An 18,881-nucleotide genomic window follows, 5' to 3' on the forward strand; every position below is an offset into this window, starting at 1 on the left:
TGTAGGAATACTCGGTTACAAGTAAAAGTAAAAGTATTAGCATCAAAATATAGTTAAAGTACCACAAGTAAAAGTATTCATTGTGCAGATTGGTCCATTTCAGAATAATATATATGATATGTTTTATAATTATTGATCATTAAAGTGTTATCAAAGCTGGTAAAGGTGCAGCTAGTTTTAATGACTTCGTATACTGCATATACTATGTTTAAAATATTTGTAAAAGATCGGAGAGCCAGCCTCTCGTCCAACATCAGTGTGTGACCTCACTAATGCTCTTCTGGATGAAAGGGCTTCCCACAGACACACTCCAAGATCTGTAGAAAGCCTTCCCAGAAGAGTGGAAGCTGTTATAGCTGCAAAGGGGGACCAACTTCAAATGAATGCCTAAGAGTTTGGAATGGGATGTCCTGAAAGCTCCTGTAGGTGTAATCAGAATCAGAATCAGAATCAGAATCAGAATCCCTTTATTAGTCCCACAGAGGATACATGTACATTGTTACAGCAGAAAAGAGACAAAGACAGCTTCATGTTTCCTAAAGCATGCATACAACAAAGTATTAAAGATTAAAAAAAGAAATTATAATTTTTTTAAACGTTTTACAAAATACACAGTTTTTAACGGCATATATATATATATAATATTGCCTAAAGGAAGCGTATATAATGTGAACACAATAGGTCCAAGCTCTGAGCCCTTATGCTTTGCTGTGGCAGAACTGGCTGGATCAAATCAAACAGAACTCTAAACACATTTTCAGCTCTGCACACAATCTGCAATTCAACTCTGCACTTTCTAAAACACTGCACACGGTTCTCTGAGTAATACACAGAGATCTGACATATTCACCTGTCAGCCATTTTCAACACACTGCCATTAAACATGCTACACATATGAGCCAATGAACAGATACACATGCCAGCTGACCGTTAACGCCTGGCTGCTTTACTGCTGACTCATCAATCAGGATATAAGTACAAGAAGTGGGATATTTATTTTATTAATGTGTTTTTTTATCACAGAGCTGAGAAAATAATATTTAGTCTTAAAGTTACATGAAAAAAAATATAATATCCTGAAGGATTATGAAATACACAAGAAAGAAAACAAGATTTAAGTCGTTAATTCATGAGAAAAGCACTCCGATAGAAAGTCAGAAACATTTCAAATATTTGTTTAAAATGTTGTTTAAATAAAATGTCCAAAGAAAGTATTCAGAGTAATTCTTATTACAGTTTTATAATTGTTTTATATATTTCACAAATGACCTGCTTTGACTGCAGCTTGAGAAACTTCTGGATTCAGTCTGAAAGCATCCTTTTTTAACTTTAAACATGATCTTTAATAATGTTGTAGTTTAGTTTAACTCTGAGAGGTCGACTGGCTGGACTCCTCACTGGGACTCTGGTTCTGGACCAGCTTGCAGGGTCCAGGAGTTCTTGAAGAGAAGGAGCGCTTCCTGCCGCAGGACTCGGGGGATGGGAGTTCCTGAACATGGAGAAACAGCTTCAGTTATTATGCTCCAAATATCTGGAACAAAGTCACAGAAAGAATGTGTCTGCAGCTCAGAGAGTCCTGCTGGGAACCCACACATGTTGAGGAGCCCAAAGTGTGATGAGAGAAATGTACAGTACGGGTCCCCAGCACATAGAAGCTGCCGGATGCTAACCTGCATATGTTGGGAGAGCTTTACAGATCAGGAGAGGAACTAAGTACATTTACTCAAGCACTGTACTTAAGTACTATGTTGAGGTACTTTACCTGAGTATTTCCATTTTATTCTACGTTGTACTTCTACTCCACTACAATTCAGAGGTACATGGTGTACTTTTCCTCCACTACATGTATTTCCCTTTAGTTACTTTACAGATGTGGATGAATGATGTGAAATATAATCATGTGTTAAATCAGACTTTAGTTCCACCTGGAGTAAATTCACAAGCTACCCTGCAGTATACAAAGTCATTCAAACTAGCTGCACCTTTACCAGCTTTGAGAACACTTTCATGATCAATCATTATAAAACATATCTTATAAAACGGACAAGTCAAATCAAGCAATCTGATTGGTTCTTAGCCATGGTATACTGAGCGTATACCACGGGTAGAATTGTAGTTACTTTTCACAACAAGTCAGTATCCCTCCGCGTCTGAGAAAAACTGTATACAGTTGCGCTGAAAAGCAAACTGCTTGCAGTTTGCTTTTCAAACTGGGACAAGAAAACAGCGGAAAAGTAACGGGGCAGAAACCCTCCTTTTTACGCAGCGGTCCAGACATAGACATCAAACTGCAAAACATATTCAGTGTGCAGTTCCTTTGGCATTAGGGCAGGGATATCTAGATACTTTCCAAGGTTTGACATAATGAATTGTGCTACTTTTAAAGCAAGCAACGATGTTTTCAAATCTGTAATCAAAAAGGTCCGCAAAAACATTTAAGTAACTTCGACCTCCGGGGGGGGGGGGGGGGGGGTCTTACTATGGAGGAGTGGATTGAGGAGTGCCTATCTCCAGAACAAAAAGCACCTAAACGACGACATGTAGAGCTACGTGAAGAGCAGGTAGACCAACTGGAAAAGTATCACCATTCAAAAGCTTTCTGATGCGGGTCTTGAAACAAGGCAGAGAAATGATGACCGTTAGTGGCCACAGGTGCGAAAGCTCTCTCCAGAGCTACTGGAAGCCGAATCTCGGGGACCGGAGAAAGTGGAGCAATATTCTCGCCACGCCAAGCAACAGCCTAGAACAACCTCAACCTATACAAGTAACCACATAAGCCATTCTACTGATGCTGGACAGTTTTTCAGTGGGTGCACAATAAACGGCAACATACAAATTAATGTAAATAAATAGCCAAATAATGGATCAACGCTCTCTGTCTAATATAATTCTAAAGCGGGTTGTCGACCCTCCGCTTCGCGTCGGGCCGAACCACGCCCCTTAACTGTGATATAATGGCCATATACCACGGCCTGTCGTGAGCTATTGCTTAAATATATATTATTCTGAAATGGACCAATCTGCACAATGACTACTTTTACTGTCGCTACTTTCACTATATTTTGATGAGAATACTTTCCTACTTTTACTTGAGGAACATTTTTGAATGCAGGACTTTTACTGTAACAGAGTATTCCTACACTCTGGTACTTCTACTTTTACTCAAGTACAAGATCTGAGTACTTCTACTTTTACTCAAGTACAAGATCTGAGTACTTCTACTTTTACTCAAATACAAGATCTGAGTACTTCTACTTTTACTCAAGTATATTTTGATGGTAATACTGTAACTGGTTATAATGTTGATGTTTTCATGTGTTCTATTCTTCAGAGTTTATTTACATTTTACAGAGTGTCAGTGAACGCGTCACTGTTTTGATAGACAGTTGTTGTGAAGAGAAACAGCCAAAATGATGAAGAGAGAAAAACAAGAGTGTTGTTTTCCTCTGAGGACATGCTCCATGAAAGAGTTTCATATCTTGATGAATGGAGGATATTCAGTACTCACAGTTCTTCTGGATCTTGGCTCTGATCGTCTCATCATCTCTGATCCTGTAGGGATGAACACAATCCAACAGTTATGGATCCAGTTTAAAATAAGTGTTTGTTCTTTGAGTCAGCTTCAGAGTCCTGACTGATCTCATGCTTTACATCCCATCATATCTTCTCTGCAAACACTACAACTGACTGCCACAGCTCTCAGCTGCATTACAGGAAGTAACAGTCATTAGTCAAGGAGCTAAAAACATCCCATCAAAAACAGACTACCTTTTCCACTCTTCTGTCAAATCCCATATGTCTGGTGGAAAGTTGATTACTTACTAAATGTGGCTTTGCATTTTCAGCTGGCCTTCTATAGTTGATGGAAGAATGAAAGAGCCTGCAGTCAGTGGGTAACATCACTGATCTGTTGTGATTCCCCAGTGAGAGAAACACCTCCCTGTGTTTCATACAATACTGCTGAACCAGCAGAGACCCCTTACTGACCTGAGAGTCTCCAGTCTGCAGTCTGGACTCTCCAGAAGATCTCTCAGCAGCTTCACATCTGAATACTGCAGAGCGTTGTATCTCAGGTCCAGATCTCTCAGATGGATGTTGGACTTCAGAGCTGAGGCCAGAGCAGAACAGCTGATCTCTGACAAACTGCAGCTCCTCAGACTGAATAAAGAAAACATGATGAGGATACAAATCTGTTAATAATCCAATCAGATGTTACTCAACAACAACAACAATTATACTCACTTACTTACTTTAATAATATCATTGTGTGATTCTTATTTGCTAATGTTTATCTATATTTACTACTTCTCACTCTTCTTAGCTAAGCTTGGGGAAAGTCCTTATGAAGAAGATGTGTTGCAGTGTTGTTAGTGACTCTCTATGTGCACCAACAGTATGACCTTCACCTCAGGTGAACTGAGAACTTCCTGATATGGCCTCCCTAACTCCCTAACTCCCAGAATGCTCCATCATCACCAAGCTTCCCCCCTCCCTTTCTCCTCTCTCGAGCCTCATCTCAATACCCCTCCTCGACTCCTCCTTTCCCTCACTCACGTCCGTTCCTTGCGTCTTAGCTCCGCCTCCGTAAGATGCGAGGAGGAGACGCGAGGACAGAGGAGTCCTCAGGTATTAATTGGGATGTCCTCGTTCACTCAAACGTCACTCTTAAACGACGTCTGTTAATGATGACATGTGCACAGCTGTATCCCCTCTCATCGGGCTTAACTGAATAACCTTTAGAACCGGCCCATTTGTTGTTAAATATTTATTTAAATTATGAATCTTTCTCTTGTTAGTCAAGGACTTCAATGTATGATGGTTGGTCCTGCTTTTGTGTTCTGTTTTGGTGTCAAATGTACATTTCAATAAAATTATAATTATAGTAATGTGAAAGCCTTTACTCTGAACATGTGTGTCGTGGAGATCCCCACATTCAGGACTGTGAATTTTAAATAATTTAACTACTCAATATTTTAACACAAAACAAAACAAATAATTTGTATTTATCAAGATCTAGCCATTCATGAAATAGCTTTCTTAATAGCTATGTTTTAGTGACGTTCAAGATCATTAAACATGACTTAAATTGTTAGTATAACCTTAAGAAATGAATTGCACATAATAATTCCCACGGAGCTGTGAGCACTTAGACATTTATGTGACGCTTTCCCACTCATTCTTCCAGTTCTCCGTTTTCCTCTCTTGAAATCGACCAGCTGTGAAGGTGGGGGCGGGGCTTTTATACGCGAGTAGTGAAAACACTTCCGCGTAGTCTGCTCTCGTGTATCCTCCCTTTCGTCTCTTCCCGCACCCCTCCTCCCGCACCCCTCAAAAAAACGTCCTTCAAAATGGCGTGTCTTGATCGATTTCCGGGTCAAGTCCCGGAGGAGGGGAAGAGAGGAGTCGAGGAGGGGTATTGAGACGAGGCTTCTGTGTTTGAATATGCAACTCAAACTCTACTCTTCCTCTTCCTCTCTGCAGACTGTATGCTCTCTGTGTGACTGACTGAACTTTCTTGCAATAAATAAAATACCACAAAGAGCTGAATGCTTTGATTCTCTCTCCACATTTGATCAATAAATTCCCATCACAATTTAAAACTAAAATGACTTCAGATGATCTTTATTCAGACGTTATCGTTTACTAAATATTAAATACATAGATTTACTTTTCACAACTAACATCTATTACAGTTCCTTTAAGAAACAGTCAACATGTATGTCTGCAGTTCTTTCTTCTTACTCTTAAAATGAAATATGAATATAAGGACATTTAGAACTTTATGGCTGTAAATTATTAATGAATATAAATGAGGTTAAATTCCAAAGTAAACATGTGAGATCTCCAGCAGTAACAGAGAGTCAGTGAACTGACCTGAGAGTCTCCAGTCTGCAGTCTGGACTCTCCAGAAGATCTCCCAGCAGCTCCACTCCTGATTCCTTCAGATCGTTCCAACTCAGGTCCAGATCTCTCAGATGGGAGGGGTTGGACTTCAGAGCTGAGATCAGAGCAGAACAGCTGATCTCTGACAAACAGCAGTGCTCCAGTCTGAATAAAGAAAACATGATGAGGATACAAATCTGTTTATAATCCAATCAGATGTTACTCAACAACAACAACAACAATTATACTCACTTACTTACTTTAATAATATAATTGTGTGATTCTTATTTGCTAATGTTTATCTATATTTGCTACTTCTCACTCTTCTTAGCTAAGCTTGGGGAAAGTCCTTATGAAGAAGATGTGTTGCAGTGTTGTTAGTGACTCTCTATGTGCACCAACAGTATGACCTTCACCTCAGGTGAACTGAGAACTTCCTGATACGGCCTCCCTAACTGCCTAACTCCCAGAATGCTCCTTCATCATCACCAAGCTTCCCCCCTCCCTTTCTCCTCTCTCGGGCCTCATCTCAATACCCCTCCTCGACTCCTCCTTTCCCTCACTCGCGTCCCTTCCTTGCGTCTTAGCTCCGCCTCCGTAAGATGCGAGGAGGAGACGCGAGGAGGAGACACGAGGAGGAGACGCGAGGACAGAGGAGTCCTCAGGTATTAATTGGGATGTCCTCGTTCACTCAAACGTCACTCTTAAACGACGTCTGTTAATGATGACATGTGCACAGCTGTATCCCCTCTCATCGGGCTTAACTGAATAACCTTTAGAACCGGCCCATTTGTTGTTAAATATTTATTTAAATGATTAATCTTTCTCTTGTTAGTCAAGGAATTCAATGTATGATGGTTGGTCCTGCTTTTGTGTTCCGTTTTGGTGTCAAATGTACATTTCAATAAAATTATAATTATAGTAATGTGAAAGCCTTTACTCTGAACATGTGTGTCCTGTAGATCCCCACATTCAGGACTGCATTTTAAATAATTTAACTACTCAATATTTTAACACAAAACAAAACAAATAATTTGTATTTATCAAGATCTAGCCATTCATGAAATAGCTTTCTTAATAGCTATGTTTTAGTGACGTTCAAGATCATTAAACATGACTTAAATTGTTAGTATAACCTTAAGAAATGAATTGCACATAATAATTCCCACGGAGCTGTGAGCACTTGGACATTTATGTGACTCTTTCCCACTCATTCTTCCAGTTCTCCGTTTTCCTCTCTTGAAATCGACCAGCTGTGAAGGTGGGGGCGGGGCTTTTATACGCGAGTAGTGAAAACACTTCCGCGTAGTCTGCTCTCGTGTATCCTCCCTTTGGTCTCCTCCCGCACCCCTCCTCCCTCACCCCTCAAAAAAACGTCCTTCAAAATGGCGTGTCTTGATCGATTTCCGGGTCAAGTCCCGGAGGAGGGGAAAAGAGGAGTCGAGGAGGGGTATTGAGACGAGGCTTCTGTGTTTAAATATGCAACCCAAACTCTACTCTTCGTCTTCCTCTCTGCAGACTGTATGCTCTCTGTGTGACTGACTGAACTTTCTTCAAGAAATAAAATACGACAAAGACAGCTGAATGGTTTGATTCTCTCTCCACATTTGATGAATAAATTCTGACCACAATTTAAAACTAAAATGACTTCAGATGATCTTTATTCAGACATTAACGTTTACTAAATATTAAATACATAGATTTACTTTTCACAACTAACATCTATTACAGTTACTTTAAGAAACACTCAACATGTATGTCTGCAGTTCTTTCTTCTTACTCTTAAAAATGAAATATGAATAAAAGGACATTTACAACTTTATGGCTGTAAGTTATTAATGAATATAAATGAGGTTCAATTCCAAAGTGAACATGTGAGATCTCCAGCAGTAACAGAGAGTCAGTGAACTGACCTGAGAGTCTCCAGTCTGCAGTCTGGACTCTCCAGAAGATCTCTCAGCAGCTCCACTCCTGAATCCTGCAGAGCGTTGAAACTCAGGTCTAGATCTCTCAGATGGATGTTAGACTTCAGAGCTGAGATCAGAGCTGCCCAGCTGATCTCTGACAACCTGCAGCACTCCAGTCTGAATAAAGAAAGCATGATGTAACTTTAGAAAACAATGTTCCTGTTTGAAATAACTCCAGGTTTAATAATCTGTTCAGAGTTAAACAGGGTTTTAATGTCAGAGATGATGCAGAAACAATCCACTGATAATCTGGAACTTTAACTTTGATCAGATGTTGAACAACTCCTTCATCTCCCTCACAGCTCATCAGTACTGACAGCATCTCCACTGACTCCTGGTGCACAGAGTGAGTCTGTGGAAGCTCAAACACTCTCCCTCACACATTCACCTTCTCTTTGTTACTCTGATCAATATTCAGTCATTAGCAAAAACGGAACAAATAAAAATAACATTGTATTTGTTCAAATTCAGAAAATCATAAACACAAACAGATCAATATGAACTGCAGTCAGTGAACTGACCTGAGAGTCTCCAGTCTGCAGTTTGGACTCTTTAGTGCAGAACTCAGCAGCTCCACTGCTGAATCATCCAGAGGGCTCTCACTCAGGTCCAGATCTCTCAGATGAGAGGGGTCAGACTTCAGAGCTGAGGCCACGACTTCACATTCAGTCTCTGAGAGTCCACAGTCATTAAGTCTATAATAAAACATAAATTACAACATGAGTTAAAAAAAGAGGAAACATTATATTAACATCAAGCATTTGATGAAAAAAGATTTGACATGTTCTGATAGACATTTGCTGTTAGTCCATTTAATATAATATATAATAATATATGATAATAGAGTGTAATGAGTTGTCGGTGTGATCTGATCACATGTCTGTGCTCCTGCTGTCACTGACTGTTACCAAAAGAAACAGAAATTAAATGAATCACTTGACAATATTAGAGATGTACATATTTAAATGTTAGTTAATATGTGGATGTGAATGATGGATGAAGGATGTTTTGGCTTCTCTGAGCATCTGAACATTTATTGCGCACACAAACACAATTAACAAACCAATAAAGTTTCAATATGTTCAACTTGATAGCATCAGATGTTCCCAGTATATCAGCATTAAGACATAACTCTGTTATTGGTGGGAAATGATATAGATCTGATTTTAAACTCTAACACATTGTGATAAAAACGTGTTTAATGATAAATAAACTACTAGAAAGTAATAATAACATGTTTCTGTGATAACTGTAAGTCCTGCTGTGTGGTGTGATCACATGCTGAGAAACCTCTAAAGTCCTTCATGTGTTTGACATGTCGCCTCCATCACTCAATATGAAGAGAGGAACGCCTCAGTTTAACTATTATTATAAATAAATAGAAGAACAGTGTTGGTTTTATTTTGCTCTCAGTATTTAAACAGCAGAAATGTTATCGTGTGTATTTGAATAATTAAACTCCTGATCAGAGATGGGGTCGTTACTAAAAAAAAGTAATATATTACATATTACTTTAAAAAAAAGTAATATATTACACTACTTCGTTACTCTCTACATAAAGTAACTCGTTACTTTACTCGTTACTTTACTCGCAGGGCCGGCCCGCCCCTCCCTACAGGCAGATCACGCAGACTGCTAAAGTTTTAAATGTTCTCTTTAGTTCAGTTTCCATTGTCGCATAAGACTGATCCAGATAGCTCTGACCATGGCTGTCCTCTGTCTCCTGCTATCTGTATTTTGCGCAGTATATCTCTGAACGATGCGATGGTGATTCCACTGTGCAAATGGGCAACATTACCTCTACTATGAAGGATGCTACAAGCCTGTCCATCTCTGCTTTGGTTACCGGTCCTCCAAATTCTAATTTGTGCCGCTTCAGATTCGGCGGCGGCGACTCACAACATCCTCACTCTGGGTTCGGGGGTCCGGTCCTTAGCTATTAGCTTCACCTTAGCATGTGTTCTTTGCAGGTATTTGTTGAGGTTTGACGTGGTGTTTGCAGCAGTGGATAACAGCTTCTGGCCTGGACACAGTTTGCACCTCACCGTCACATTCCTGTCTATTCTTCGGACGAACTCAAAATAATGGGCATACCTCCACCCCTCGAAAGTTATCGCTGACTCAGCCATGTTTATGCAGCACTGCACGTGGATATGTGGACGCGCGAGTCGCGCAGATTACGTACATATAAACCTGCGGCGGAAACCCCTCTTGTCTGTCAGTGTGATTATGACTGATTTTATAAAAGTAACGAAGTAACGCGTGTCGGGGCAATGTTAGTAACTGTAGTGTGATTACTGAATTATAAAAGTAACGCGTTACACTACTCCGTTACCGACAAAAGTAATATTATTACAGTAACGCGTTACACCCAACTCTGCTCCTGATCCACATTAGTTTATAAAGTTAATCACATCTGGACTTACTTGAACTTCCTGCAGTTCCTCACAGCTGGAATCAGTCTCTGTTTCCCCTCCACTGATGTGTTGTACTGATCCAGGTCCAACTCATCCAGAACCTCCTCTGACATCTGCAGCATGTAGGCCAGAGCAGAGCAGTGGATCTCAGAGAGTTTCTTCTCTGATCTGTTCTCTGACTTCAGGAACTCTGTGATCTCCTGATGTACTGAGTGGTCCTTCATCTCAGTCAGACAGTGGAAGATGTTGATGCTCCTGTCAGGAGAGATTTTAGAACTTCTCATCTCCTTCAGGTTGCTGATGGCTCTCTGGATGGTTTCTGGTCTGTTGTCTGTGCGACCCAGCAGGCCTCCTAACAGTCTCTGGTTGGACTCCAGAGAGAGGCCGTGGAGAAAGCGGACAAACAGGTCCAGGTGGCCATTTTCACTTTGGAGGGATTTCTTCATGGCTCCCTTTAGGAAGACAGGCAGGGATGGGTAATCATCATCACTGTTATCCCTGTCTTCGTCCCAGTCTCTCTGCAGGAAGTCCTCCAATACCTCTGTGTTCCTGTTGGTGTAACAGTGCAACATGTAGACTGCAGCCAGAAACTCCTGAATGCTCAGATGAACAAAGCAGTAGACTGTTTTCCTGAAGATCACTCTCTCTCTTTTGAAGATCTGTGTACAAACTCCTGAGTGCACCAAGGCCTCGCTGACATCAAGACCACAGCGCTGCAGGTCTTCTTGGTAGAACATGATGTCTCCTTTCTCCAGATGTTCAAACGCCAGCCTCCCCAGCTTCAGAAGAAGCTCCCTGTCAGCCTCCGTCAGCTGCTGGGGACTCGTCTCATGTCCCTCTTCATACTTCTGCTTCTTCCTCTTGGTCTGGACCAGCAGGAAGTGTGAGTACATGTCAGTGAGGGTCTGGGGCAGCTCTCCTCTCTGGTCTGTAGTCAACATGTGGTCCAGAACTGCAGCAGTGATCCAGCAGAAGACTGGGATCAGACACATGATGTGGAGGCTCCTGGAGCTCTTGATGTGAGAGATGATTCTGCTGGACAGGTCTTCATCACTCCCATCTCCTCCTGAAGTACTCCTCCTTCTGGGCGTCAGTGAAGCCTCGTACTTCTGTTACCCTGTCCACACACTCAGGAGGGATCTGATTGGCCGCTGCAGGTCGGGAAGTTATCCAGACGAGAGCCGAGGGAAGCAGCTTCCCCCTGATGAGGTTTGTCAGCAGCACGTTGACTGAGGACTGCTGTGAGACATCAGACACAACCTCATTGTTTCTGAAGTCCAGAGAAAGTCTGCTTTCATCCAGGCCGTCAAAGGTGAGCAGCACTTTGCAGACAGCCAGCTGCTCTGCTGTGACCTTCTGTAAGGTTGGATGGAAAACATGGAGCAGCCTGAGAAGACTGTACTGCTCACCTTTGATCAGGTTCAGCTCCCTGAAGGACAGCGGGATCACCAGACTGACATCTTGGTTTCCCAAACCCTCGGCCCAGTCCAGAGTGAACTTCTGCACTGAGAAGGTTTTTCCAACTCCAGCGACTCCGTTGGTCAGGACCGCTCTGATGAGAGTCTGTTGGTCAGGTAAGGCTTTAAAGATGTCCTGGCACTTGATTGGAGTGTCATGGAGGGGCTTCTTCTTGGAAGCTGTCTCCAGCTGCCTCACCTCATGTTGGGTATTAACCTCTTCACTCTGGCCTTGTGTGATGTAGAGCTCAGTGAAGATCCTGTTGAGGAGGGTTTCACTTTGATCAGTTCCTTCAGTCACACGTTCACATCTCCTCCTCAGACTGAGCCTATGTTCATCTAAAACCTCCTGCAGACCACTATCTGCTGGAAGAGAAGGAAACATGAGAGAATGAGGGAAATGCTCTGAGAATCTAATTATAACATTAAAACAACAACAAACTGACTGAGTTTAAATGTTTTATAAACAGCTTACTGTCTATGCTCTACAAAAGTACAGATGGAGCGTCTGATTTTGGACAGTTTAAAACGCGAGGGTCGTGATTGGTTCGTGCACGGTCCGTGATGGCCGGCCGGCCCCCAGTCTGACTTGATACCGCCCCCGTGATAAATAAATGTAATTATTGTGAAGCCAGCTGCAATGGATCATTGATCCACCAGGGGGTGCAGTGGGGTTCCACACTGGAGTCATGTGTGGAGTCTTGTACAGTATGTCTGGTACTAATGTATAGCGGATCTTTGTTAAGATCCATATGTCACGGATAGGATCATAGTCTGTGCTAAATAATACATGTAATCATTTACAAAACATCACCATGTTGTTATTTAACAAAATAATGTTGTTTAGTCGAAAAAAACGAACAGCAGCCGGCTCTCGATTTTTAATCCTAATTTAATCGTTTATGTTCGCCGAATTGACATGAAATCACTGACAAATATGAATATACTGTATTCAACTTCATTAAAATGTTATTAACGTGCCTAAACTCAGTAATTCACTAAAAATTACTGATCCCTCCGCGTCGCGTCGCGGAGGGATCTTGATCCCTGGGTGTTATTTTTCCCCATAATGACCAAGTCGCTGCAAATTATCCCGCTTATTATATGGCCACATTCTCAACAAAGTAACGACATGACTCCCAATATTAATTAAAATGCTTTTATGGATTTAGAAAATATTTTTATTGATTTAAAAAATAGTTGTATGTATTGATTTAAATTTACATGCATCCGCTAAGAAAGATAGTCCGTTGTTACCGTTTTTTAAACAGTCAGAATGAAACGGCAGCTCTCAGCTGTGTGTTTACACTCCTAATGGCCCATCACAGCTCTCTCCCCCCCCCCCTGATCTTTCTTTTCCAACAGTTAAGTTAACTGTAGGTTACTCTGAGTGACAAGCTTACAGTTAGTGAAGTAACACTTTTTTTTTGTGAGTCACGACCTCGCTGGTTCATTCTAACATAACGCTCCAAATATGACTGTTTCCACTCGGACTTCAATACAGCAACACCATTGTTTGGTTTCCATGGTAGCGTGTCTCTTTAGTAGCGTGCACTCCTTTCCTGTAAATTACAGGTCCAGCCAGGCAAAACAGTAATATGAAATATGAACGTTAGTTTTTAACTTAATTGATCAAATAAAGTCAAAATGTCACAGTGTTTACAAACATTGACCATACCGTTCACCAGCCCCCACCCCACTATGTTGAGTATAGCCTACTCTTTGTTTAAAACGAATTGGCCATCGGAATGTGTGTGTCCCAACCCCCCCCCCCTGTGATATCTCTTCTCCAGCAGTCTGTAGGTTTGTGTTCGCATATTTATGCTGTCGCAGTTCCTCTTGTTTCTATCGCGCATTGCCGGTATGAAAGGGTCTGTGCGGGAAATATCAAGATAACACGGCAGGGTCCGTTACAGTTTGTTTTCATCTGATTTCAAATAAACAAAGTCTTGGCTTTCAGAATATTAAACTTGTTTCGGCAAATTTAGATGATAAATACAACTATGAAGCTTGTAACGGCATAATTACTTAAGCGGAGAACGGAGTAAGTTAACGTTACAGCAGGCATAACAACAGCCGGTGTTTATTTTATTATAATATATAGTCGTTATTCATTTGTTTTAAAGCTCAATAAGGAAGATTTTAACTTTCACACACGTTGACCGGCGAAAAACTCTGCCCGGTTCACCGACCCCCCTCTGAGTGAATACCTGTTCACCTGAGGAGGAAAACACACACTTAAAGTCAGATCATCACCCTTAGCTATTTCAATTACCTCTCAAACAACCTAAACTAGTTATAAATGTTTATTTTAAATAAAGTATGTTTCTTCACATGTTAGGTCTATATTGAAGGTTCATTGAAAGTAAAGCTTACTTTGGTTCTTGTGCTCTAGTTCTTCAAGGAATCTTACTGAGAACGTTATGTTTCCTCTGACTGCTTATGCCAAAAGCAACGACAAATTCTGTTTTAAATACCTTTTTAGACCGTAAACTTTAGAATGAAATGTAATACCGGTTAGTTTTTTGTGTTCACACTGACAGAAGAAGAAATAAATTAAGTATGAATGAGAATAAGACTTATGTAATGTATTGACATTTGATCAGTATAAATGTATTACTAACTGTATCCACTGTGGTACCGAAGCTTGGATCACCGCCAAAGACATGGCCGAGGGCAGCTGGCAGCTTTCAATATTTTTCATGTGCGATTCTAATGCTTTCAGAAAGTGAAACATACAGCATCATTTGAGAAAAATAAATCAAAATAAGCGTTATAAATGAACCCTGACTACTTGTGTTTAGGACTCACTGTATTTTGGTACTCTCTAGGTCTGTGGGCCAAATCCGGCCCCCGACTTCATTTGATTTGGCCCGCAAGAGCTTCAAAAACATATAATATGTTTATTATACGGTTTCATGCCACTTTACAGAAGCACAATGTCCATAAACTACATGTACCACAATGCATCTTGTGACATGCACACTGAAGAGACTTGCAATTATTTGAAATTATTTGCCCTAAACTTCTGCTCTCAGACGTAGTTAATTATGAAGTTATTACCTTATCCGATAATAATCCAATGCAGAGGCAATAATGTTATATAAAACATTATTTATATATATAGTCTTAAAGTTACAACCGGCCCTTTGAGTGCAACCTTAATGCTGATGTGGCCCACGATGAAATTGAGTTTGACACCCCCTGCTCTAGGTAATGGAAATGTGAACATGGAGGTGTAAAGATGCGGTTGCAGGTCAACACAAGACAAACACATTAACTATTTAAATGGTCATAATACATACACTGAGCACTTCCTTGGCATCAAGGTAATCACTAGAGAGAATACATTTGTGGAATAATAGTCTTTTCTAATACTGTGGACATGAAATAGAAATTGAGGAGCTACATTCCTGGAATATGTGTACTGAGTCATGCTTTGTTGCGAACACAACAGTGGGGAGCCTTTGTTGCAGTCGCCTCAAAAGACAGAAAAGAGGGAGCCATGCGCCAGTCTTTGAAGCTGTCAATCTCTTCTGTCAAAGACCATTGCAAGACTATTTATGTTTGGATTCTCACTTGAGGAATCTTAACCTGAGCCACAATAAATTGTCTATAAATAGATTCCCAACATCTCAGTTGTATTAAAAATGAATAAGGCCATCTTCACGAAAAGTTCAAAAGCAGCCTCTTGCCATTCTGTCTAATGTTATCTTTGTGCTTTTGCTGTGCTGACCCTCCTAACCAAACTCGGGGTGTGTGTGTGTGTGTGTGTGTGTGTGTGTGTGTGTGTGTGTGTGTGTGTGTGTGTGTGTGTGTGTGTCTTTATGACTCAGAATATGAATAAATTGGGATTTGATATGGGGGGGGGTCTGTTAGAGGGTGTGACGGGGGAGGGGGGAGAGAGTTAGATGCTCGTGAAATTGTCAACGGGGGGGGGGCCTCTCTGCACGGAGGAGCCGCGGAGAAGAGACACACGTTCACTAAGCCGAATCACAGTGATCTGCTATTTTAAAGTAAATTCAACACATATCGACCCTAAATATAGCATATATTAAGAACGAGAAAGTGTTAACATCGTTTTTTGTAAACATATGACCAATGTGCGAGGGTGATGACATCAGAGCAATCGTCCTATGGGCTTAGCCCCGGACAGGTACAACAGGTATTCACTCAGAGGGGGGGTAGTTACCCATTACATGTCAAAAAAGCAACATACAGTAGGCGGGTGGGGGATGGTGAACGTTTACATTTATCTACAGAATACATTTAATTTAAGGGGAGCAGTTACTGAGAAGTATATAATGAGAACTGCTACCAATGGTGGCCTATTTAGTTTATTAAGAAATACATATTTTTAGCTTTTTTTCTATCTGCAGTAGGAAATGCAGAGAGTAGCGACAGGGCTGGTCCAACCTGATCTGTAAAGTGATCTAACTAAGTGCTATTCATATTCTTGACGGGAAGTGCAGTGTAAATGGGGGGCTTATATGCATTTGAAAAGCAATATAAATCACACAGTTCGTATACAATAAGCTTTAAAAGCACCATCGATAACCATTGCCCTTCTCCTATTCAAACCAAAAGAGAAAATGCAGATATTACACTCTGAAAAGAAAGGGTAGACATATCTGTACTCTTAGTGCCAAGTAGCTAAGCTATTCATTCGCAGAAATGTAAAGTGATCTATCTAAGTTCTATTCATATTCTTGACGGGAAGAGTTAGTATACAATCGAGTTAGAGTTAGTATACTTTAAAAGCCTTCTCCAAATCAAACCAAGATATCTTGGGTATTCACTCAGAGGGGGGTCGGTGAACCGGGCAGAGTTTTTCGCCGGTCAACGCGTGTGAAAGTTTAAAGTTCAATCTTCCTTATTGAGCTTTAAAACAAATGAATAACGACTATATATTATAATAAAACTATATATTGAGCTTTAAAACAAATGAATAACGAATGAATAACGACTATATATTATAGGAAATGAATAACGACTATATATTATAATAAAACTATATATTATAATAAAACTACATATATAGTTATATAATAAAACGACTATATATTATAATAAAATAAACACCGGCTGTTGTTATGCCTGCTGTAACGTTAACTTACTCCGTTCTCCGCTTAAGTAATTATGCCGTTACAAGCTTCATAGTTGTATTTATCATCTAAATTTGCCGAAACAAGTTTAATATTCTGAAAGCCAAGACTTTGTTTATTTGAAATCAGATGAAAACAAACTATAACGGACCCATGTTATTCATATTCTGAGTCATAAAGACTTTATTTAAAATAAACATTTATAACTAGTTTAGGTTGTTTGAGAGGTACAGCTACCATTCTTTAATTAGATGTTTGATAAGTGCAATGCAGATCACATAGTAAAACACGTACACAGATACATTATTTTGTATTTTTATTAAATTCGACAATGTCAATTTCACTTTCCACTATGTCCACCGTTGTTTTTCACAACCAATGGCAGAACTTTATTGAGCCTGTAATTAGTCAACTACAGGTCTCTTGGTTCTGTCTTTTCTTTCCAAAAAGCTTGTGACAAGATGTTATTGCTCTTGGGGCATTAAAAACAAGATTTTAACTTTAGTTTTTTATATAATATCTGCATTTTCTCTTGTGAAAAACTAAGTCTTAGTTTGGCCATAGTTATTTAATATATAGCGCCAACTCCTGGTTAAACCCTGAAATTGGAGAATAGTGGGAGGGCTTAACATTCCTGGATACTGGTCTTTGGCAGTCTTAGGCAGGTAACTGGCTGGCAGTAGGCAGGAAGCTGTATGCCTGGCGTCCGAAATAAGATGCCCCATCTGTATACCTGTTCAAAAACAAATGAACCAGGAAGAGGAATAAAACGCTTCATGTGTTCGGGCCTCTTACCCCTCGTACAGAGCTGGTCTGACTGGCTGTCTGCAGTCCAGCTCTGGTTCTGGATCTTTCTCCACACTGGGGAAAGGAGGGGGTCTCCTGATGTGAGGTCTCTGCTCCCAGTATGAGGTGATGCACTGTCGCAAGAACCAGTGTCCACAGCTGGTAGAGACTGGATCCTTCAGGACGTCCTGACACAGAGCACAGCTGGACAGCTGCTCCTCCACAGGAACACCACTCTTCCTCTTCCCTCTGTGGAGATGAACACATCCTTTACAGCACGTCACATTAGTGGAGCTGATTCTCACCAATGGGCAGAGCGTCACAAACGTCACTCTCAAGATGAAATGTGTCACGCTACACGAATACGCAGGTGACATGAATTTCACCTCTTCACTTTTTGGTGTCTCCAGGCACGGATCTGGGTCTTTGCATTGACTCTACATGTAATCACACAAAGCTCTATTATATCTGCTAATGCTAAACACAACCAGCTCACCAGGTCATCACTATCATTAATAAACATCTTTAAAATACATATCATAAACATGCCCAAGTAGTAAATAATGTTTTGGACGATATATTTAGTTTTTAGTGAGTATTTATCAATATCTTTGCCATTTAAAACCTTTTGATGCCACTGATACAATGATGCTATAAATGCATATTGAAATATCCTCAAATAATGTTAGCTTGCTGTACTCTGCTGCCTTTGTTCTGTACTATACTGCACACATGATATTATTAAAGAACAGTTTAATATATTAGATTATATAAAAACTGGATCCTCTTCAGGTCAGGTTACAGCAGAAACTCTTACTTTGTGTCTGAGGGTCCAGGTTCATTACTGAAGTTTAGAGGATACTCTTTAGACCAGTCACTCTTCAGAGACAGACAGCTGGGGACTGGAGACTCTGCTCTCTGTCTGTGGAAACAACACATGTTTTAAACATCATTAGTTCATTCAGAGAGCACATTTTGACTTCTGTCTGTATGTAGATTATTTACTATCGCTGATGAAGCCAGGGATCAAGAGTTTAAACGTTGTTACTGTACTGTTACTAAGTTTCTTTACTGCGATCATTAAATAACAGGTTAGACTAGAAAAGGCATTTCCTGCTGAAAATGCGTGTGAATGCTGAAAGCTGCTCAAATGTGTTGCTGACTTTGCTGAAAATGCAGCAGAGAAAGCTGAATATCTGAATAGCTGAATGGTGACTGTAGCTGTGTAGTGATCAGTGAAAGGAGAGGGTTTCATGTGAAAAGTTT

At 40.5% G+C, this 18,881-nt stretch overlaps 1 protein-coding gene and 1 long non-coding RNA gene across 2 annotated transcripts; both read right to left on the reverse strand.

Moving 5' to 3' along the window:
- Window positions 1–1,244: 1,244 nt before the first annotated feature.
- LOC117483866 lies at window positions 1,245–4,132 on the reverse strand. The gene is made up of 3 exons (XR_004556051.1): window positions 3,988–4,132; window positions 3,509–3,552; window positions 1,245–1,489 (listed from the first exon to the last, which is right to left on the reverse strand). It is a non-coding gene; the product is annotated as an uncharacterized LOC117483866 (long non-coding RNA).
- A 2,062-nt stretch (window positions 4,133–6,194) lies between these two features.
- On the reverse strand, window positions 6,195–11,587 carry LOC117483858 (protein NLRC3-like; the record flags this gene model as incomplete). Its single annotated transcript, XM_034132188.1, is given in 5 exon segments — window positions 6,195–6,219; window positions 7,929–7,967; window positions 8,372–8,545; window positions 10,277–11,325; window positions 11,327–11,587. Coding segments are annotated over 5 exon segments (1,548 nt in total), but the record flags the coding sequence as incomplete, so codon positions are not given.
- Between the last annotated feature and the right edge of the window lie 7,294 nt (window positions 11,588–18,881).

The sequence above is a fragment of the Trematomus bernacchii genome, unplaced genomic scaffold (assembly GCF_902827165.1).
Source record: "Trematomus bernacchii unplaced genomic scaffold, fTreBer1.1, whole genome shotgun sequence".
NCBI classification, from domain to species: Eukaryota; Metazoa; Chordata; class Actinopteri; order Perciformes; family Nototheniidae; genus Trematomus; species Trematomus bernacchii.